Below are 25,237 nucleotides of genomic sequence, written 5' to 3' on the forward strand. Positions count from 1 at the left end.
TAGAGCTAAACTACCCCTATCTGTCCCCTATACCATAGAGCTACATTACCCCTATATGTCCCCTATACCATAGAGCTAAACTACCCCTATCTGTCCCCTATATCATAGAGCTGCATCACCCTATCTGTCCCTATACCATAGAGCTAAATCACCCCTATCTGTCCCCTATACCATGGAGCTACATTACCCCTATCTGTCCCCTATACCATAGAGCTACATTACCCCTATCTGTCCCCTATACCATGGGAGCTAAACTACCCCTATCTGTCCCCTATACCATGGAGATACATCACCCCTCTGTCCTCTATCTGTCCTCTATCCCATATACACATCACCCCTCTGTCCTCTATCACATAGAGACACATCACCCCTCTGTCCTCTATCTGTCCTCTATCCCATAGAGATACATCACCCCTCTGTCCTCTATCTGTCCTCTATCCCATACAGATACATCACCCCTCTGTCCCCACTCTGTCCTCTATTCCATAGACACATCAACCATATCTGTCCCCTACCTGTCCCCTATATCATACAGCTGAATCACCCCTATCTGTCCTCTATATCATAGAGCTGCATCACCCTATCTGTCCCCTATATCATAGAGCTGCATCACCCTATATGTCCCCTATATCATAGAGCTGCATCACTCCTATCTGTCCCCTATATCATAGAGCTGCATCACCCCTATCTGTCCTCGATATCATAGAGCTGCATCACTCCTATCTGTCCCCTATACCATGTAGCTACATTACCCCTATCTGTCCCCTATACCATGGAGCTACATTACCCCTATCTGTCCCCTATACCATAGAGCTATATCACCCCTATCTGTCCTCGATATCATAGAGCTGCATCACTCCTATCTGTCCCCTATACCATGTAGCTACATTACCCCTATCTGTCCCCTATATCATAGAGCTGCATTACCCTATCTGTCCTCTATATCATAGAGCTGCATCACCCAATCTGTCCTCTATATCATAGAGCTGCATCACCCAATCTGTCCTCTGTACCATAGAGTTACATTACCCCAATATGTATATCACCCCTATCTTTTCCCTATCTGTCCCCTATATCATAGAACTGCATAACCCCTATCTGTCCTCTATATCATAGAGCTGCATCACCCTATCTGTCCCCTATATCATAGAGCTGCATCACCCTATCTGTCCCCTATACCATTGACCTACATCACCCTCTCTGTCCTCTATACCATAGAGCTACATTACCCCTATCTGTCCCCTATACCATAGAACTAAACTACCCCTATCTGTCCCCTATACCATGGAGCTACATTACCCCTATCTGTCCCCTATACCATGGAGCTACATTACCCATATCTGTTTTCTATACCATGGAGCTACATTACCCCTATCTGTTTTCTATACCATGTAGCTATTATTATCCCTATCTGTCCCCTATACCATGGAACTACATTACCCCTATCTGTCCCCTGTACCATGGAGCTACATTACCTCTATGTGTCCCCTATACCATGGAGATACATTACCCCTATCTGTCCCCTATACCATGGGAGCTAAACTACCCCTATCTGTCCTCTATACCATGGAGATACATCACCCCTCTGTCCCCTCTCTGTCCTCTATCCCATATACACATCAACCATATCAATGCCCCTACCTGTCCTCTATATCATAGAGCTACATTACCCCAATATGTATATCACCCCTATCTGTCCCCTAACTGTCCTCTATATCATAGAGCTGCATCACCCTATCTATCCTCGTCATAGAGCTGCATCACCCTATCTGTCCTCTATATCATAGAGCTGCATCACCCTATCGGTCCCCTAATTCATTAGAGCTGCATCACCCCTATCTGTCCCCTATATCATAGAGCTGCATCACCCTATCTGTCCCCTATATCATAGAACTGCATAACCCCTATCTGTCCTCTATATCATAGAGCTGCATCACCCTATCTGTCCCCTATATCATAAAGCTGCATCACCCCTATCTGTCCCCTATATCATAGAGCTGCATCACCCTATCTGTCCCCTATATCATAGAGCTGCATCACCCTATCTGTCCCCTATATTATAGAGCTGCATCACCCTATATGTCCCCTATATCATACAGCTGCATCACCTGAATCTGTCCTCCATATCATAGAGCTGCATCACCCTATCTGTCCCCTATATATTAGAGTTGCATCACCCCTATCTATCCCCTATACCATTGACCTACATCACCCTCTCTGTCCTCTATACCATAGAGCTAACATTACCCCTATCTGTCCCCTGTAAACTGGAGCTACATTACCTCTATCTGTCCCCTATACCATAGAGCTAAACTACCCCTATCGGTCCCCTATACCATGGAGCTACATTACACCTATCTGTCCCCAATACTATGGGAGCTAAACTACCCCTATCTGTCCCCTTTACAATGGAGACACATCACCCCTCTGTCCTCTATCTGTCCTCTATCCCATAGTGATACATCAGCCCTCTATCTGTCCTCTATCCCATACAGATACATCACCCCTCTGTCCCCACTCTGTCCTCTATCCCATAGACACATCAACCATATCTGTCCCCTACCTGTCCCCTATATCATAGAGCAACATTACCCCTATATGAATATCACCCCTATCTGTCCCCTATATCATAGAGCTGCATCACACTATCTGTCTCCTATATCATAGAGCTGCATCACCCCTATCTATCCCCTATATCATAGAGCTGCATCACCCTATCTGTCCCCTATATCATAGAGCTGCATCACCCTATATGTCCCCTATAGCATAGAGCTGCATCACCCCTATCTGTCCCCTATATCATAGAGCTGCATCACCCTATCTGTCCCCTATATCATAGAGCTGCATCACCCTATCTGTCCCCTATATCATAGAGCTGCATCACCCCTATCTGTCCTCGATATCATAGAGCTGCATCACCCCTATCTGTCCCCTATACCATGGAAGCTAAACTACCCCTATCTGTCCCCTTTACCATGGAGATACATCACCCCTCTGTCCCCACTCTGTCCTCTATCCCATAGACACATTACCCCTATCTGTCCCCTATACCATGGAGCTACATTACCCCTATCTGTCCCCTATACCATAGAGCTACATTACCCCTATCTGTCCCCTGTCAACTGGAGCTACATTACCTCTATCTGTCCCCTATACCATAGAGCTAAACTACCCCTATCTGTCCCCTATACCATGGAGCTACATTACACCTATCTGTCCCCAATACCATGGAAGCTAATCTACCCCTATCTGTCCCCTTTACCATGGAGATACATCACCCCTCTGTCCTCTATCTGTCCTCTATCCCATACAGATACATCACCCCTCTGTCCCCACTCTGTCCTCTATCCCATAGACACATCAACCATATCTGTCCCCTACCTGTCCCCTATATCATTGAGCTACATTACCCCTATATGAATATCACCCCTATCTGTCCCCTATATCATAGAGCTGCATCACACTATCTGTCCCCTATATCATAGAGCTGCATCACCCTATCTGTCCTTGATATCATAGAGCTGCATCACTCCTATCTGTCCCCTATATCATAGAGCTGCATCACCTCTATCTGTCCTCTATATCATAGAGCTGCATCACCCCTATCTATCCCCTATACCATTGACCTACATCACCCTCTCTGTCCTCTATACCATAGAGCTACATTACCCCTATCTGTCCCCTATACCATAGAGCTAAACTACCCCTATCTGTCCCCTATACCATAGAACTAAACTACCCCTATCTGTCCCCTATACCATAGAGCTACATTACCCCTATATGTCCCCTATACCATAGAGCTAAACTACCCCTATCTGTCCCCTATACCATGGAGCTACATTACCCCTATCTGTCCCCTATACCATAGAGCTAAACTACCCCTATCTGTCCCCTATACCATGGAGCTACATTACCCCTATCTGTCCCCTATACCATGGAGCTACATTACCCCTATCTGTCCCCTATACCATGGGAGCTAAACTACCCCTATCTGTCCCCTATACCATGGAGATACATCACCCCTCTGTCCTCTATCTGTCCTCTATCCCATATACACATCACCCCTCTGTCCTCTATCACATAGAGACACATCACCCCTCTGTCCTCTATCTGTCCTCTATCCCATACAGATACATCACCCGTCTGTCCCCTCTCTGTCCTCTATCCCATAGACACATCAACCATATCTGTCCCCTACCTGTCCCCTATATCATAGAGCTACATTACCCCTATATGTATATCACCCCTATCTGTCCCCTATATCATAGAGCTGCATCACCCCTATCTATCCCCTATATCATAGAGCTGCATCACCCTATCTGTCCTCTATATCATAGAGCTGCATCACCCTATCTGTCCCCTATATCATAGAGCTGCATCACCCTATATGTCCCCTATATCATAGAGCTGCATCACCCCTATCTGTCCTCTATATCATAGAGCTGCATCACCCTATCTGTCCCCTATATCATAGAGCTGCATCACCCCTATCTATCCCCTATACCATTGACCTACATCACCCTCTCTGTCCTCTATACCATAGAGCTATATTACCCCTATCTGTCCCCTATACCATAGAGCTAAACTACCCCTATCTGTCCCCTATACCATAGAGCTGCATCACCCTATCTGTCCCCTATATCATAGAGCTGCATCACCCTATCTGTCCCCTATATCATAGAGCTGCATCACCCCTATCTATCCCCTATACCATTGACCTACATCACCCTCTGTCCTCTATACCATAGAGCTACATTACCCCTATCTGTCCCCTATACCATGGAGCTACATTACCCCTATCTGTCCCCTGTAAACTGGAGCTACATTACCTCTATCTGTCCCCTATACCATGGAGCTACATTACCCCTATCTGTCCCCAATACCATGGGAGCTAAACTACCCCTATCTGTCCCCTTTACCATAGAGCTACATTACCCCTATCTGTCCCCTGTACCATGGAGCTACATTACCCCTATCTGTCCCCTGTAAACTGGAGCTACATTACCCCTATCTGTCCCCAATACCATGGGAGCTAAACTACCCCTATCTGTCCCCTTTACCATGGAGACACATCACCCCTCTGTCCTCTATCTGTCCTCTATCCCATACAGATACATCACCCCTCTGTCCCCACTCTGTCCTCTATCCCATAGACACATCAACCATATCTGTCCCCTACCTGTCTCCTATATCATAGAGCTACATTACCCCTATATGAATATCACCCCTATCTGTCCCCTATATCATAGAGCTGCATCACACTATCTGTCCCCTATATCATAGAGCTGCATCACCCTATCTGTCCTTGATATCATAGAGCTGCATCACTCCTATCTGTCCCCTATATCATAGAGCTGCATCACCTCTATCTGTCCTCTATATCATAGAGCTGCATCACCCTATCTGTCCCCTATATCATAGAGCTGCATCACCTCTATCTGTCCTCTATATCATAGAGCTGCATCACCCTATCTGTCCCCTATATCATAGAGCTGCATCACATCTATCTGTCCTCTATATCATAGAGCTCCATCACCCTATCTGTCCCCTATATCATAGAGCTGCATCACCCCTATCTATCCCCTATACCATTGACCTACATCACCCTCTGTCCTCTATACCATAGAGCTACATTACCCCTATCTGTCCCCTATACCATGGAGCTACATTACCCCTATCTGTCCCCTGTAAACTGCAGCTACATTACCTCTATCTGTCCCCTATACCATGGAGCTACATTACCCCTATCTGTCCCCAATACCATGGGAGCTAAACTACCCCTATCTGTCCCCTTTACCATAGAGCTGCATTACCCCTATCTGTCCCCTGTACCATGGAGCTACATTACCCCTATCTGTCCCCTGTAAACTGGAGCTACATTACTCCTATCTGTCCCCAATACCATGGGAGCTAAACTACCCCTATCTGTCCCCTTTACCATGGAGACACATCACCCCTCTGTCCTCTATCTGTCCTCTATCCCATACAGATACATCACCCCTCTGTCCCCACTCTGTCCTCTATCCCATAGACACATCAACCATATCTGTTCCCTACCTGTCCCCTATATCATAGAGCTACATTACCCCTATATGAATATCACCCCTATCTGTCCCCTATATCATAGAGCTGCATCACACTATCTGTCCCCTATATCATAGAGCTGCATCACCCTATCTGTCCTTGATATCATAGAGCTGCATCACTCCTATCTGTCCTCTATATCATAGAGCTGCATCACCTCTATCTGTCCTCTATATCATAGAGCTGCATCACCCTATCTGTCCCCTATATCATAGAGCTGCATCACCTCTATCTGTCCTCTATATCATAGAGCTGCATCACCCTATCTGTCCCCTATATCATAGAGCTGCATCACCCATATCTGTCCTCTATACCATTGACCTACATCACCCTCTCTGTCCTCTATACCATAGAGCTACATTACCCCTATCTGTCCCCTATACCATAGAGCTAAACTACCCCTATCTGTCCCCTATACCATGGAGCTACATTACCCCTATCTGTCCCCTATACCATGGAGCTACATTACCTCTATCTGTCCCCTATACCATGGAGCTACATTACCCCTCTGTCCCCTTTCTGTCCTCTATCACATAGAGACACATCACCCCTCTGTCCTCTATCTGTCCTCTATCCCATAGAGATACATCACCCCTCTGTCCTCTATCTGTCCTCTATCCCATACAGATACATCACCCGTCTGTCCCCTCTCTGTCCTCTATCCCATAGAGACACATCAACCATATCTGTCCCCTACCTGTCCCCTATATCAGAGAGCTACATTACCCCTATATGTATATCACCACTATCTGTCCCCTATATCATAGAGCTGCATCACCCTATCTGTCCCCTATATCATAGAGCTGCATCACACTATCTGTCCCCTATATCATAGAGCTGCATCACCCTATCTGTCCTCGATATCATAGAGCTGCATCACTCCTATCTGTCCCCTATATCATAGAGCTGCATCACCCCTATCTATCCCCTTTATCATAGAGCTGCATCACCTCTATCTGTCCTCTATATCATAGAGCTGCATCACCCTATCTGTCCCCTATATCATAGAGCTGCATCACCCCTATCTGTCCTCTATATCATAGAGCTGCATCACCCTATCTGTCCCCTATATCATAGAGCTGCATCACCCCTATCTATCCCCTATACCATTGACCTACATCACCCTCTCTGTCCTCTATACCATAGAGCTACATTACCCCTATCTGTCCCCTATACCATAGAGCTAAACTACCCCTATCTGTCCCCTATACCATAGAGCTGCATCACCCTATCTGTCCCCTATATCATAGAGCTGCATCACCCTATCTGTCCCCTATATCATAGAGCTGCATCACCCCTATCTATCCCCTATACCATTGACCTACATCACCCTCTGTCCTCTTTACCATAGAGCTACATTACCCCTATCTGTCCCCTATACCATGGAGCTACATTACCCCTATATGTCCCCTATACCATAGAGCTACATTACTCCTATCTGTCCCCTGTAAACTGGAGCTACATTACCCCTATCTGTCCCCTATACCATGGAGCTACATTACCCCTATCTGTCCTCTATACCATGGAGCTACATTACCCCTATCTGTCCCCTATACCATGGAGCTACATTACCCCTATCTGTTTTCTATACCATGTAGCTACATTACCCCTATCTGTCCCCTATACCATGGAGATACATCACCCCTCTGTCCCCTCTCTGTCCTCTATCACATAGAGACACATCACCCCTCTGTCCTCTATCTGTCCTCTATCCCATACAGATACATCACCCCTCTGTCCCCTCTCTGTCCTCTATCCCATAGACACATCAACCATATCTGTCCCCTACCTGTCCCCTATATCATAGAGCTACATTACCCCTATATGAATATCACCCCTATCTGTCCCCTATATCATAGAGCTGCATCACCCTATCTGTCCCCTATATCATAGAGCTGCATCACCCTATCTGTCCCCTATACCATGGAGCTACATTACCCCTATCTGTCCCCTATACCATGGAGCTACATTACCCCTATCTGTCCCCTATACCATAGAGCTACATTACCCCTATCTGTCCCCTGTAAACTGGAGCTACATTACCCCTATCTGTTTTCTATACCATGTAGCTACATTACCCCTATCTGTCCCCTATACCATGGAGCTACATTACCCCTATCTGTCCCCTATACCATAGAGCTACATTACCCCTATCTGTCCCCTGTAAACTGGAGCTACATTACCCCTATCTGTCCCCTATACCATGGGAGCTACATTACACCTATCTGTCCCCTATATCATAGAGCTGCATCACCCTATCTGTCCCCTATATCATAGAGCTGCACCACCCCTATCTGTCCCCTATATCATAGAGCTGCATCACCCCTATCTGTCCCCTATATCATAGAGCTGCATCACCCCTATCTATCCCCTATACCATTGACCTACATCACCCTCTCTGTCCTCTATACCATAGAGCTACATTACCCCTATCTGTCCCCTATACCATTGAGCTACATTACCCCTATCTGTCCCCTATACCATGGAGCTACACTACCCCTATCTGTCCCCTATACCATAGAGCTAAACTACCCCTATCTGTCCCCTTTACCATGGAGATACATCACCCCTCTGTCCCCTTTCTGTCCTCTATCACATAGAGACACATCACCCCTCTGTCCTCTATCTGTCCTCTATCCCATAGAGATACATCACCCCTCTGTCCTCTATCTGTCCCCTACCTGTCCCCTATACCATGGAGCTACATTACCCCTATCTGTCCCCTATACCATAGAGCTACATTACCCCTATCTGTCCCCTATACCATGGAGCTACATTACCCCTATATGTCCCCTATACCATAGAGCTACATTACCCCCATCTGTCCCCTATAAACTGGAGCTACATTACCCCTATATGTCCCCTATACCATACAGATACATCACCTCTCTTTCCCCTATCCCATACAGATACATCACCCCTCTATCCTCTATCCCATGTAGATACATCACCCCTCTGTCCCCTCTCTGTCCTCTATCCCATAGAGATACATCACCCCTCAGTCCTCTATCTGTCCTCTATCCCATAGAGATACATCACCCCTCTATCCTCTATCCCATAGAGATACATCTCCCCTCTGTCCTCTATCCCATAGAGATACATCACCCCTCTGTCCTCTATCCCATAGAGATACATCACCCCTCTGTCCCCTCTCTGTCCTCTATCCCATAGAGATACATCACCCCTCTGTCCTCTATTTGTCCTCTATCCCATAGAGATACATCACCTCTCTTTCCCCTATCCCATACAGATACATCACCCCTCTATCCTCTATCCCATGTAGATACATCACCCCTCTGTCCCCTCTCTGTCCTCTATCCCATAGAGATACATCACCCTTCTGTCCTCTATCTGTCCCCTATCCCACATTGATACACCACCCCTCTGTCCTCTATCCCATAGAGATACATCTCCCCTCTGTCCTCTATCCCATAGAGATACATCACCCCTCTGTCCTCTATCCCATAGAGATACATCACCCCTCTGTCCCCTCTCTGTCCTCTATCTGTCCTCTATCTGTCCTCTATCCCATACTGATACATCACCCCTCTGTCCCCTCTCTGTCCTCTATCTGTCCTCTATCTGTCCCCTATCCCACATTGATACACCACCCCTCTGTCCTCTATCCCATAGAGATACATCTCCCCTCTGTCCTCTATCCCATAGAGATACATCACCCCTCTGTCCTCTATCCCATAGAGATACATCACCCCTCTGTCCCCTCTCTGTCCTTTATCTGTCCTCTATCCCATACTGATACACCACCCCTCTGTCCTCTATTTGTCCTCTATCCCATAGAGATACATCACCCCTCTGTCCTCTATCCCATAGAGATACACCACCCCTCTGTCCTCTATCTGTCCTCTATCCCATATTGATACATCACCCCTCTGTCCTCTATCCCATACAGATACATCACCCCTCTGACCTCTATCCCATACAGATACATCACCCCTCTGTCCTCTATCCCATAGAGATACATCACCCCTCTGTCCTCTATCTGTCCTCTATCCCATATTGAGACATCACCCCTCTGTCCTCTATCTGTCCTCTATCTGTCCTCTATCCCATACTGATACACCACCCCTCTGTCCTCTATTTGTCCTCTATCCCATAGAGATACATCACCCCTCTGTCCTCTATCCATAGAGATACATCACCCCTCTGTCCTCTATCCCATAGAGATACACCACCCCTCTGTCCTCTATCTGTCCTCTATCCATGGATACATCACCCCTCTGTCCCCTATCCCATGGATACATCCCCCTCTGTCCTCTATCCCATAGAGATACATCACCCCTCTGTCCTCTATCTGTCCTCTATCACATAGAGATACATCACCCCTCTGTCCTCTATCTGTCCTCTATCCCATACAGATACATCACCCGTCTGTCCCCTCTCTGTCCTCTATCCCATAGAGACACATCAACCATATCTGTCCCCTACCTGTCCCCTATATCAGAGAGCTACATTACCCCTATATGTATATCACCACTATCTGTCCCCTATATCATAGAGCTGCATCACCCTATCTGTCCCCTATATCATAGAGCTGCATCACACTATCTGTCCCCTATATCATAGAGCTGCATCACCCTATCTGTCCTCGATATCATAGAGCTGCATCACTCCTATCTGTCCCCTATATCATAGAGCTGCATCACCCCTATCTATCCCTATATCATAGAGCTGCATCACCTCTATCTGTCCTCTATATCATAGAGCTGCATCACCCTATCTGTCCCCTATATCATAGAGCTGCATCACCCTATCTGTCCTCTATATCATAGAGCTGCATCACCCTATCTGTCCCCTATATCATAGAGCTGCATCACCCCTATCTATCCCTATACCATTGACCTACATCACCCTCTCTGTCCTCTATACCATAGAGCTACATTACCCCTATCTGTCCCCTATACCATAGAGCTAAACTACCCCTATCTGTCCCCTATACCATAGAGCTGCATCACCCTATCTGTCCCCTATATCATAGAGCTGCATCACCCTATCTGTCCCCTATATCATAGAGCTGCATCACCCCTATCTGTCCCCTATACCATGACCTACATCACCCTCTGTCCCCTATACCATAGAGCTACATTACCCCTATCTGTCCCCTATACCATAGAGCTACATTACCCTATCTGTCCCTATACCATCTTACTCCTGTCCTGTAAACTGGAGCTACATTACCCCTATCTGTCCCCTATACCATGGAGCTACATTACCCCTATCTGTCCTCTATACCATGGAGCTACATTACCCCTATCTGTCCCCTATACCATGGAGCTACATTACCCCTATCTGTTTTCTATACCATGTAGCTACATTACCCCTATCTGTCCCTATACCATGGAGATACATCACCCCTCTGTCCCCTCTCTGTCCTCTATCACATAGAGACACATCACCCCTCTGTCCTCTATCTGTCCTCTATCCCATACAGATACATCACCCCTCTGTCCCCTCTCTGTCCTCTATCCCATAGACACATCAACCATATCTGTCCCCTACCTGTCCCCTATATCATAGAGCTACATTACCCCTATATGAATATCACCCCTATCTGTCCCCTATATCATAGAGCTGCATCACCCTATCTGTCCCCTATATCATAGAGCTGCATCACCCCTCTGTCCCCTCTCTGTCCTCTATCCCCTATACCAGACACATCACCCCTCTGTCCTCTATCTGTCCTCTATCCCATACAGATACATCACCCCTCTGTCCCTCTCTGTCCTCTATCCCATATCTGTTTTCAACCATATCTGTCCCCTATCTGTCCCCTATACATAGAGCTACATTACCCCTATCTGAATATCACCCCTATCTGTCCCCTATATCATGGAGCTGCATCACCCTATCTGTCCCCTATATCCATGGAGCTGCATCACCTATCTGTCCCCTATATCATGGAGCTACATTACCCCTATCTGTCCCCTATACCATGGAGCTACATTACCCCTATCTGTCCCCTATACCATAGAGCTACATTGCCCCTATCTGTCCCCTGTAAACTGGAGCTGCATTACCCCTATCTGTTTTCTATACCATTGAGCTACATTACCCCTATCTGTCCCCTATACCATGGAGCTACATTACCCCTATCTGTCCCCTATACCATAGAGCTACATTACCCCTATCTGTCCCCTATACCATGGAGCTACACTACCCCTATCTGTCCCCTATACCATAGAGCTAAACTACCCCTATCTGTCCCCTTTACCATGGAGATACATCACCCCTCTGTCCCCTTTCTGTCCTCTATCACATAGAGACACATCACCCCTCTGTCCTCTATCTGTCCTCTATCCCATAGAGATACATCACCCCTCTGTCCTCTATCTGTCCCCTACCTGTCCCCTATACCATGGAGCTACATTACCCCTATCTGTCCCCTATACCATAGAGCTACATTACCCCTATCTGTCCCCTATACCATGGAGCTACATTACCCCTATATGTCCCCTATACCATAGAGCTACATTACCCCCATCTGTCCCCTGTAAACTGGAGCTACATTACCCCCTATATGTCCCCTATACCATACAGATACATCACCTCTCTTTCCCCTATCCCATACAGATACATCACCCCTCTATCCTCTATCCCATGTAGATACATCACCCCTCTGTCCCCTCTCTGTCCTCTATCCCATAGAGATACATCACCCCTCAGTCCTCTATCTGTCCTCTATCCCATAGAGATACATCACCCCTCTATCCTCTATCCCATAGAGATACATCTCCCCTCTGTCCTCTATCCCATAGAGATACATCACCCCTCTGTCCTCTATCCCATAGAGATACATCACCCCTCTGTCCCCTCTCTGTCCTCTATCCCATAGAGATACATCACCCCTCTGTCCTCTATTTGTCCTCTATCCCATAGAGATACATCACCTCTCTTTCCCCTATCCCATACAGATACATCACCCCTCTATCCTCTATCCCATGTAGATACATCACCCCTCTGTCCCCTCTCTGTCCTCTATCCCATAGAGATACATCACCCTTCTGTCCTCTATCTGTCCCCTATCCCACATTGATACACCACCCCTCTGTCCTCTATCCCATAGAGATACATCTCCCCTCTGTCCTCTATCCCATAGAGATACATCACCCCTCTGTCCTCTATCCCATAGAGATACATCACCCCTCTGTCCCCTCTCTGTCCTCTATCTGTCCTCTATCCCATACTGATACATCACCCCTCTGTCCCCTCTCTGTCCTCTATCTGTCCTCTATCTGTCCCCTATCCCACATTGATACACCACCCCTCTGTCCTCTATCCCATAGAGATACATCTCCCCTCTGTCCTCTATCCCATAGAGATACATCACCCCTCTGTCCTCTATCCCATAGAGATACATCACCCCTCTGTCCCCTCTCTGTCCTTTATCTGTCCTCTATCCCATACTGATACACCACCCCTCTGTCCTCTATTTGTCCTCTATCCCATAGAGATACACCACCCCTCTGTCCTCTATCTGTCCTCTATCCCATATTGATACATCACCCCTCTGTCCTCTATCCCATACAGATACATCACCCCTCTGACCTCTATCCCATACAGATACATCACCCCTCTGTCCTCTCTGTCCTCTATCCCATAGATACATCACCCCTCTGTCCTACATCACCCCTCTGTCCTCTATCTGTCCTCTATCCCATATTGATACATCACCCCTCTGTCCTCTATCCCATAGAGATACATCACCCCTCTGTCCTCTATCTGTCCTCTATCCCATACTGATACATCACCCCTCTGTCCCCTCTCTGTCCTCTATCTGGCCTCTATCTGTCCCCTGTCCCCTCTCTGATCCTCTATCTGTCCTCTGTCCTCTATCCCATTGAAATACATCTCCCCTCTGTCCTCTATCCCATAGAGATACATCACCCCTCTGTCCTCTATCCCATAGAGATACATCACCCCTCTGTCCCCTCTCTGTTCTTTATCTGTCCTCTATCTGTCCCCTATCCCATAGAGATACACCACCCCTCTGTCCCCTATCTGTCCTCTATCTGTCCTCTATCCCATATAGATACATCTCCCCTCTGTCCTCTATCCCATAGAGATACATCACCCCTCTGTCCTCTATCCCATACAGATACATCACCCCTCTGTCCTCTATCTGTCCTCTATCTGTCCTCTATCCCATACTGATACACCACCCCTCTGTCCTCTATTTGTCCTCTATCCCATAGAGATACATCACCCCTCTGTCCTCTATCCCATACAGATACATCACCCCTCTGTCCTCTATCCCATAGAGATACACCACCCCTCTGTCCTCTATCTGTCCTCTATCCCATATTGATACATCACCCCTCTGTCCTCTATCCCATACAGATACATCACCCCTCTGTCCTCTATCCCATACAGATACATCACCCCTCTGTCCTCTATCTGTCCTCTATCCCATAGAGATACATCACCCCTCTGTCCTCTATCCCATAGAGATACATCACCCCTCTGTCCTCTATCTGTCCTCTATCCCATATTGATACATCACCCCTCTGTCCTCTATCCCATAGAGATACATCACCCCTCTGTCCTCTATTTGTCCTCTATCCCATACAGATACATCACCCCTCTGTCCTCTATCCCATACAGATACATCACCCCTCTGTCCTCTATCCCATAAAGATACATCACCCCTCTGTCCTCTATCCCATAGAGATACACCACCCCTCTGTCCTCTATCCCATAGAGATACACCACCCCTCTGTCCTCTATCTGTCCTCTATCCCATATTGATACATCACCCCTCTGTCCTCTATCCCATATTGATACATCACCCCTCTGTCCTCTATCTGTCCTCTATCCCATACAGATATACCACCCCTCTGTCCTCTATCTGTCCTCTATCCCATATTGATACATCAACCCTCTGTCCTCTATCCCATAGAGATACATCACCCCTCTGTCCTCTATCCCATACAGATACACCACCCCTCTGTCCTCTATCTGTCCTCTATCCCATATTGATACATCACCCCTCTGTCCTCTATCCCATATTGATACTGTCACGTAGAGTAGGCCAGAAGGCTAAACTGGATAACCTAACCTCTATCAAAATAAAAAGATGGCGGAACCGCAAAAGTTCTTCTGTGCAAAGGTGTTTATTTACAAGTGATTCCGGAACAAAAAAAGAGAGGCTCCTTTTGTAGGGCTAGCCCCTCCCCTCAGAACAATTAACTCTAATTAATTAATCAATTAACAAAACAAACCTACATTTTCCATGAACTACACATACTAAAGGATATACATTGCAACACGGTTTTAAACAATATCACAACATAACATTTACAACATTACATCACTACTAACAATATCTTTCAATAAGTCCATATGCATTAATGAGCCATTTGGGACAGGCACTATAAAGCCAACCCAATTCCCTTAGCTCGGGTCCTTTTCCAGCATACCCGGAAGCTACAGAGATGGAGAGAGAGGAACAGAACAAACAAACAATGCGCTCATCCACAACATTGATAAGTATAATAATTATTGTATCTCTCAAATATGAACACTGACAGGTGTGAAATGCATGCACCAAGACAGAAGTTAATTTGTGTGTCGACCCACATTGTTAACTTATCTTATAATGGCGCAGGGAGGAGTGAAGAATATGTGTGTGCGTTAAAGAACCAAATGCTACATCACCCCTCTGTCCTCTATCCCATACAGATACATCACCCCTCTGTCCTCTATCTGTCCTCTATCCCATATTGATACATCACCCCTCTGTCCTCTATCCCATAGAGATACATCACCCCTCTGTCCTCTATCCCATACAGATACATCACCCCTCTGTCCTCTATCCCATACAGATACATCACCCCTCTGTCCTCTATCTGTCCTCTATCCCATATTGATACATCACCCCTCTGTCCTCTATCCCATAGAGATACATCACCCCTCTGTCCTCTATCTGTCCTCTATCCCATATTGATACATCACCCCTCTGTCCTCTATCCCATAGAGATACATCACCCCTCTATCCTCTATCTGTCCTCTATCCCATATTGATACATCACCCCTCTGTCCTCTATCTGTCCTCTATCCCATACAGATACATCACCCCTCTGTCCTCTATCTGTCCTCTATCCCATAGAGATACATCACCCCTCTGTCCTCTATCCCATAGAGATACATCACCCCTCTGTCCTCTATCCCATACAGATACATCACCCCTCTGTCCTCTATCCCATAGAGATACATCACCCCTCTGTCCTCTATCCCATACAGATACATCACCCCTCTGTCCTCTATCCCATACAGATACATCACCCCTCTGTCCTCTATCCCATACAGATACATCACCCCTCTGTCCTCTATCCCATAGAGATACATCACCCCTCTGTTCTCTATCCCATATTGATACATCACCCCTCTGTTCTCTATCCCATAGAGATACATCACCCCTCTGTCCTCTATCTGTCCTCTATCTGTCCTCTATCCCATACTGATACACCACCCCTCTGTCCTCTATTTGTCCTCTATCCCATAGAGATACATCACCCTTCTGTCCTCTATCTGTCCTCTATCCCATACAGATACATCACCCCTCTATCCTCTATCCCATAGAGATACATCACCCCTCTGTTCTCTATCCCATAGAGATACATCACCCCTCTGTCCTCTATCTGTCCTCTTTCTGTCCTCTATCCCATACTGATACACCACCCCTCTGTCCTCTATTTGTCCTCTATCCCATAGAGATACATCACCCTTCTGTCCTCTATCTGTCCTCTATCCCATACAGATACATCACCCCTCTATCCTCTATCTGTCCTCTATCCCATAGAGATACATCACCCTTCTGTCCTCTATCTGTCCTCTATCCCATACAGATACATCACCCCTCTATCCTCTATCTGTCCTCTATCCCATAGAGATACATCACCCTTCTGTCCTCTATCTGTCCTCTATCCCATACAGATACATCACCCCTCTGTCCTCTATCTGTCCTCTATCCCATAGAGATACATCACCCCTCTGTCCTCTATCCCATACAGATACATCACCCCTCTGTCCTCTATCCCATATTGATACATAACCCCTCTGTCCCCTCTCTGTCCTCTATCACATAGAGATACATCACCCCTCTGTCCCCTCTCTGTCCTCTATCCCACACAGCTACATCACCCCTCTGTCCTCTATCTGTCCTCTATCCCATATTGATACATCACCCCTCTGTCCTCTATCCCATATAGATACATCACCCCTCTGTCCTCTATCTGTCCTCTATCCCATAGAGATACATCACCCCTCTGTCCTCTATCTGTCCTCTATCCCATAGAGATACATCACCCCTCTGTCCTCTATCCCATAGAGATACATCACCCCTCTGTCCTCTATCTGTCCTCTATCCCATATTGATACATCACCCCTCTGTCCTCTATCCCATAGAGATACATCACCCCTCTGTCCTCTATCAGTCCTCTATCCCATAAAAGTTCATATTGGTGTGTTGTAATGTAATTCTTTCCCCTTTTGTCCCCTAGGTTATTTATGAGACAGCCTTATCTTTAATTATATTCCCTGTTTTAGGTGAAGAACCCTGTCCTGTAGGTGATGTGGTCTTAGTGGAGAAGAAGAAGCCCAAACGTGCTCTGTCCGGTGGAGTGGTGGAGGCCCCTAAGGCCCAGACATACTACCGTATAGAGTACAACATGCTGCCTGGGGACCAGGACCCTGTTAAAGTAGATCTGGTGATGTTCGGCCTTGCTGCTAAGATCTACATGGAGAATGAGACAAAGGTAATGCCATCAGTATGTTAGCCTGCTGAACTGAGACAAGTCTTTATTATGAACTCTGGGAAGGCCTTATCACAGTGCTATGCACTTCAGTAGTTCAGTTTATTAGTGTGTGTGTGTGTGTGTGTGTGTGTGTGTGTGTGTGTGTGTGTGTGTGTGTGTGTGTGTGTGTGTGTGTGTGTGTGTGTGTGTGTGTGTGTGTGTGTGTGTGTGTGTGTGTGTGTGTGTGTGTGTGTGTGTGTGTGTGTGTGTGTGTGTGTGTGTGTGTAGGTAAGTAAAGAAATAAAACAGTAAATAGACATTTGAAAATAAGAGTAGCAAGGCTATATACAGACACCTGTTAGTCAGGCTGATTGAGGTAGTATGTACATGTAGGTATGGTTAAAGTGTCTATACATATGTGATGAACAGAGAGTAGCAGTAGCAAGGCTATATACAGACACCTGTTAGTCAGGCTGATTGAGGTAGTATGTACATGTAGGTATGGTTAAAGTGTCTATACATATATTATGAACAGAGAGCAGCAGCAGCGTAAAACAGGGGAGGCACAATGCAAATAGACCAGGTAGCCATTTGATTACCTGTTCAGGAGTCTTATGGCTTGAGGGTAAAAACTGTTGAGAAGCCTTTTTGTCCTAGACTTGGCACTTCAGTACCACTTGCCGTGTGGTAGTAGAGAGAACAGTCTATGACTGGGGTGGCTGGGGTCTTTGACCATTTTTAGGTCCTTCCTCTGACACCGCCTGGTGTAGAGGTCCTGGATGGCAGGAAGCTTGGCCCCAGTGATGTTCTGGGCCGTTCGCACTACCCTCTGTAGTGCCTTGTGGCCCGAGGCCGAGCAATTGCTCTACCAGGCAGTGATGCAACCAGTCAGGATGCCCTCGATGTTGCAGCTGTAGAACCTTTTGAGGATCTCAGGACCCATGCCAGATCTTTTCAGTTTCCTGAGGATTAATACCTGTCAGTCTGGGATAATACCTGTCAGTCTGGGTTAATAGCTGTCTATCTATACCTGTCAGTCTGGGATAATACCTGTCTATCTATACCTGTCAGTCTGGGATAATACCTGTCTATCTATACCTGTCAGTCTGGGATAATACCTGTCTATCTATACCTGTCAGTCTGGGTTAATAGCCTGTCAGTCTGGGTTAATACCTATCTATACCTGTCAGTCTGGGATCTGGGATAATACCTGTCAGTCTGGGGTAATACCTGTCAGTCTGGGTTAATACCTGTCTATCTATACCTGTCAGTCTGGATTAATACCTGTCTATCTATACCTGTCAGTCTGGGTTAATAGCTGTCTATCTATACCTGTCAGTCTGGGTTAATAGCTGTCTATCTATACCTGTCAGTCTGGGATTACCTGTCAGTCTGGGATAATACCTGTCAGTCTGGGATAATACCTGTCAGTCTGGGATAATACCTGTCAGTCTGGATTAATACCTGTCAGTCTGGGTTAATACCTGTCTATCTATACCTGTCAGTCTGGATTAATACCTGTCTATCTATACCTGTCAGTCTGGGTTAATAGCTGTCTATCTATACCTGTCAGTCTGGATTAATACCTGTCAGTCTGGGATAATACCTGTCAGTCTGGGATAATACCTGTCAGTCTGGGTTGTCAGTCTGGGTTAATACCTGTCAGTCCTGTCAGTCTGGATTAATACCTGTCTATCTATACCTGTCAGTCTGGGTTAATAGCTGTCTATCTATACCTGTCAGTCTGGGTTAATAGCTGTCTATCTATACCTGTCAGTCTGGGTTAATACCTGTCAGTCTGGGATAATACCTGTCAGTCTGGGATAATACCTGTCAGTCTGGGATAATACCTGTCAGTCTGGGATAATACCTGTCAGTCTGGGATAATACCTGTCAGTCTGGGTTAATACCTGTCAGTCTGGGATAATACCTGTCAGTCTGGGATAATACCTGTCAGTCTGGGATAATACCTGTCAGTCTGGGATAATACCTGTCTATACCTGTCTATCTATACCTGTCAGTCTGGGGTAATACCTGTCTATCTATACCTGTCAGTCTGGGTTAATACCTGTCTATCTATACCTGTCAGTCTGGGTTAATACCTGTCTATCTATACCTGTCAGTCTGGGATAATACCTGTCAGTCTGGGTTAATACCTGTCTATCTATACCTGTCAGTCTGGGATAATACCTGTCTATCTATACCTGTCAGTCTGGGATAATACCTGTCAGTCTGGGATAATACCTGTCTATCTATACCTGTCAGTCTGGGTTAATACCTGTCAGTCTGGATTAATACCTGTCAGTCTGGGTTAATACCTGTCAGTCTGGATTAATACCTGTCTATCTATACCTGTCAGTCTGGGATAATACCTGTCTATCTATACCTGTCAGTCTGGGATAATACCTGTCAGTCTGGGATAATACCTGTCTATCTATACCTGTCAGTCTGGGTTAATACCTGTCAGTCTGGGTTAATACCTGTCAGTCTGGGATAATACCTGTCAGTCTGGGATAATACCTGTCAGTCTGGGATAATACCTGTCAGTCTGGGATAATACCTGTCAGTCTGGGATAATACCTGTCAGTCTGGATTAATACCTGTCAGTCTGGGATAATAGCTGTCAGTCTGGGATAATAGCTGTCAGTCTGGATTAATACCTGTCTATCTATACCTGTCAGTCTGGGTTAATACCTGTCAGTCTGGGATAATAGCTGTCAGTCTGGGATAATAGCTGTCAGTCTGGGATAATACCTGTCAGTCTGGATTAATACCTGTCTGTCTATACCTGTCAGTCTGGGTTAATACCTGTCAGTCTGGGATAATACCTGTCAGTCTGGGATAATACCTGTCAGTCTGGATTAATACCTGTCTATCTATACCTGTCAGTCTGGGTTAATACCTGTCAGTCTGGGATAATACCTGTCAGTCTGGATTAATACCTGTCAGTCTGGGATAATAGCTGTCAGTCTGGGATAATAGCTGTCAGTCTGGGATAATAGCTGTCAGTCTGGGATAATAGCTGTCAGTCTGGGATAATACCTGTCAGTCTGGGATAATACCTGTCAGTCTGGGATAATACCTGTCAGTCTGGATTAATACCTGTCTATCTATACCTGTCAGTCTGGGTTAATACCTGTCAGTCTGGGATAATACCTGTCAGTCTGGATTAATACCTGTCAGTCTGGGATAATAGCTGTCAGTCTGGGATAATAGCTGTCAGTCTGGGATAATAGCTGTCAGTCTGGGATAATAGCTGTCAGTCTGGGATAATAGCTGTCAGTCTGGGATAATACCTGTCAGTCTGGATTAATACCTGTCAGTCTGGGTTAATACCTGTCAGTCTGGATTAATACCTGTCAGTCTGGGTTAATACCTGTCAGTCTGGGTTAATACCTGTCAGTCTGGGATAATACCTGTCAGTCTGGATTAATACCTGTCAGTCTGGGTTAATACCTGTCAGTCTGGATTAATACCTGTCAGTCTGGGTTAATACCTGTCAGTCTGGATTAATACCTGTCAGTCTATAATACCTGTCAGTCTGGGATAATACCTGTCAGTCTGGGTTAATACCTGTCAGTCTGGATTAATACCTGTCAGTCTGGGATAATACCTGTCAGTCTGGATTAATACCTGTCAGTCTGGGTTAATACCTGTCAGTCTGGATTAATACCTGTCAGTCTGGGTTAATACCTGTCAGTCTGGGATAATACCTGTCAGTCTGGATTAATACCTGTCTATCTATACCTGTCAGTCTGGGTTAATACCTGTCAGTCTGGGTTAATACCTGTCAGTCTGGGTTAATACCTGTCAGTCTGGATTAATACCTGTCAGTCTGGATTAATACCTGTCAGTCTGGGATAATACTGTCAGTCTGGATTAATACCTGTCAGTCTGGGATAATACCTGTCAATACCTGTCAGTCTGGATTAATACCTGTCAGTCTGGGTTAATACCTGTCTATAATACCTGTCAGTCTGGGATAATACCTGTCAGTCTGGGTTAATACCTGTCAGTCTGGGATAATACCTGTCAGTCTGGGTTAATACCTGTCAGTCTGGGTTAATACCTGTCCTGTCAGTCTGGATAATACCTGTCAGTCTGGGTTAATACCTGTCTATCTATACCTGTCAGTCTGGGTTAATTCCTGTCTATCTATACCTGTCAGTCTGGGATAATACCTGTCTATCTATACCTGTCAGTCTGGGTTAATACCTGTCAGTCTGGGATAATACCTGTCAGTCTGGGATAATACCTGTCTATCTATACCTGTCAGTCTGGGTTAATACCTGTCTATCTATACCTGTCAGTCTGGGTTAATACCTGTCTATCTATACCTGTCAGTCTGGGATAATACCTGTCAGTCTGGATTAATACCTGTCAGTCTGGGTTAATACCTGTCTATCTATACCTGTCAGTCTGGGATAATACCTGTCAGTCTGGGTTAATAGCTGTCTATCTATACCTGTCAGTCTGGGTTAATAGCTGTCTATCTATACCTGTCAGTCTGGGTTAATAGCTGTCAGTCTGGGTTAATAGCTGTCTATCTATACCTGTCAGTCTGGGTTAATAGCTGTCAGTCTGGATTAATACCTGTCAGTCTGGGATAATACCTGTCAGTCTGGGTTAATACCTGTCAGTCTGGATTAATACCTGTCAGTCTGGGTTAATACCTGTCTATCTATACCTGTCAGTCTGGGATAATACCTGTCAGTCTGGGTTAATAGCTGTCTATCTATACCTGTCAGTCTGGGATAATACCTGTCAGTCTGGGTTAATAGCTGTCTATCTATACCTGTCAGTCTGGGTTAATAGCTGTCTATCTATACCTGTCAGTCTGGGATAATACCTGTCAGTCTGGGATAATACCTGTCAGTCTGGGTTAATACCTGTCAGTCTGGGTTAATACCTGTCAGTCTGGATTAATACCTGTCAGTCTGGGTTAATACCTGTCAGTCTGGGATAATACCTGTCAGTCTGGGGTAATACCTGTCAGTCTGGGATAATACCTGTCAGTCTGGATTAATACCTGTCTATCTATACCTGTCAGTCTGGGATAATACCTGTCAGTCTGGATTAATACCTGTCAGTCTGGGATAATACCTGTCAGTCTGGGTTAATACCTGTCAGTCTGGATTAATACCTGTCAGTCTGGGTTAATACCTGTCAGTCTGGGATAATACCTGTCAGTCTGGGGTAATACCTGTCAGTCTGGGATAATACCTGTCAGTCTGGATTAATACCTGTCAGTCTGGGATAATACCTGTCAGTCTGGGTTAATAGCTGTCAGTCTGGGATAATACCTGTCAGTCTGGATTAATACCTGTCAGTCTGGATTAATACCTGTCAGTCTGGGATAATACCTGTCAGTCTGGATTAATACCTGTCAGTCTGGGATAATACCTGTCAGTCTGGGTTAATAGCTGTCTATCTATACCTGTCAGTCTGGGTTAATAGCTGTCAGTCTGGATTAATACCTGTCAGTCTGGGATAATACCTGTCAGTCTGGGTTAATACCTGTCAGTCTGGGTTAATACCTGTCAGTCTGGGTTAATACCTGTCTATCTATACCTGTCAGTCTGGGATAATACCTGTCAGTCTGGGTTAATTATCTATACCTGTCAGTCTGGGTTAATAGCTGTCTATCTATACCTGTCAGTCTGGGATAATACCTGTCAGTCTGGGTTAATACCTGTCTATCTATACCTGTCAGTCTGGGATAATACCTGTCAGTCTGGGGTAATACCTGTCTATCTATACCTGTCAGTCTGGGTTAATACCTGTCTATCTATACCTGTCAGTCTGGGTTAATACCTGTCAGTCTGGGGTAATACCTGTCTATCTATACCTGTCAGTCTGGATTAATACCTGTCAGTCTGGGTTAATACCTGTCAGTCTGGGATAATACCTGTCTATCTATACCTGTCAGTCTGGGATAATACCTGTCTATCTATACCTGTCAGTCTGGGGTAATACCTGTCAGTCTGGGGTAATACCTGTCTATCTATACCTGTCAGTCTGGATTAATACCTGTCTATCTATACCTGTCAGTCTGGGCTAATACCTGTCAGTCTGGGATAATACCTGTCTATCTATACCTGTCAGTCTGGGTTAATACCTGTCAGTCTGGGTTAATACCTGTCTATCTATACCTGTCAGTCTGGGTTAATACCTGTCACTCTGGGTTAATACCTGTCTATCTATACCTGTCAGTCTGGGTTAATACCTGTCTATCTATACCTGTCAGTCTGGGTTAATACCTGTCTATCTATACCTGTCAGTCTGGGTTAATACCTGTCTATCTATACCTATCAGTCTGTGTTAATACCTGTCTATCTATACCTATCAGTCTGGGTTAATACCTGTCAGTCTGGGATAATACCTGTCTATCTATACCTGTCAGTCTGGGTTAATACCTGTCAGTCTGGGTTAATACCTGTCTATCTATACCTGTCAGTCTGGGTTAATACCTGTCAGTCTGGATTAATACCTGTCTATCTATACCTGTCAGTCTGGGTTAATACCTGTCAGTCTGGGTTAATACCTGTCTATCTACACCTGTCAGTCTGGGGTAATACCTGTCAGTCTGGGGTAATACCTGTCTATCTATACCTGTCAGTCTGGGTTAATACCTGTCTATCTACACCTGTCAGTCTGGGGTAATACCTGTCAGTCTGGGGTAATACCTGTCTATCTATACCTGTCAGTCTGGATTAATACCTGTCTATCTACACTTGTCAGTCTGGGGTAATACCTGTCTATCTATACCTGTCAGTCTGGGTTAATACCTGTCAGTCTGGGTTAATACCTGTCTATCTATACCTGTCAGTCTGGATTAATACCTGTCTATCTATACCTGTCAGTCTGGGTTAATACCTGTCAGTCTGGGTTAATACCTGTCAGTCTGGGGTAATACCTGTCAGTCTGGATTAATACCTGTCAGTCTGGGTTAATACCTGTCAGTCTGGGTTAATACCTGTCAGTCTGGATTAATACCTGTCTATCTATACCTGTCAGTCTGGGGTAATACCTGTCAGTCTGGGGTAATACCTGTCTATCTATACCTGTCAGTCTGGATTAATACCTGTCTATCTACACCTGTCAGTCTGGGGTAATACCTGTCTATCTATACCTGTCAGTCTGGGTTAATACCTGTCAGTCTGGGTTAATACCTGTCTATCTATACCTGTCAGTCTGGATTAATACCTGTCTATCTATACCTGTCAGTCTGGGTTAATACCTGTCAGTCTGGGTTAATACCTGTCAGTCTGGGGTAATACCTGTCAGTCTGGATTAATACCTGTCAGTCTGGGTTAATACCTGTCAGTCTGGGTTAATACCTGTCAGTCTGGGTTAATACCTGTCAGTCTGGGCTAATACCTGTCAGTCTGGGATAATACCTG

The 25,237-nt window shown here is 45.7% G+C and overlaps 1 protein-coding gene across 3 annotated transcripts in view; it reads left to right on the plus strand.

Moving 5' to 3' along the window:
* The window catches only part of cfap92 (cilia and flagella associated protein 92 (putative)), a 182,738-nt gene that overhangs the window by 6,934 nt on the left and 150,567 nt on the right, over nt 1-25,237 (plus strand). For 2 of the 3 annotated variants that reach the window (XM_046333526.1, XM_046333533.1), the window contains exon 3: nt 17,647-17,855. In XM_046333526.1, the coding sequence (XP_046189482.1) occupies nt 17,647-17,855 (209 nt within the window). Of the gene's footprint in view, nt 1-17,646; nt 17,856-25,237 lie in introns of those variants that run through there. The other variant, XM_046333540.1, reaches the window with a different exon arrangement.

This window comes from Oncorhynchus gorbuscha, linkage group LG03 (assembly GCF_021184085.1).
Source record: "Oncorhynchus gorbuscha isolate QuinsamMale2020 ecotype Even-year linkage group LG03, OgorEven_v1.0, whole genome shotgun sequence".
NCBI classification, from domain to species: domain Eukaryota; kingdom Metazoa; phylum Chordata; class Actinopteri; order Salmoniformes; family Salmonidae; genus Oncorhynchus; species Oncorhynchus gorbuscha.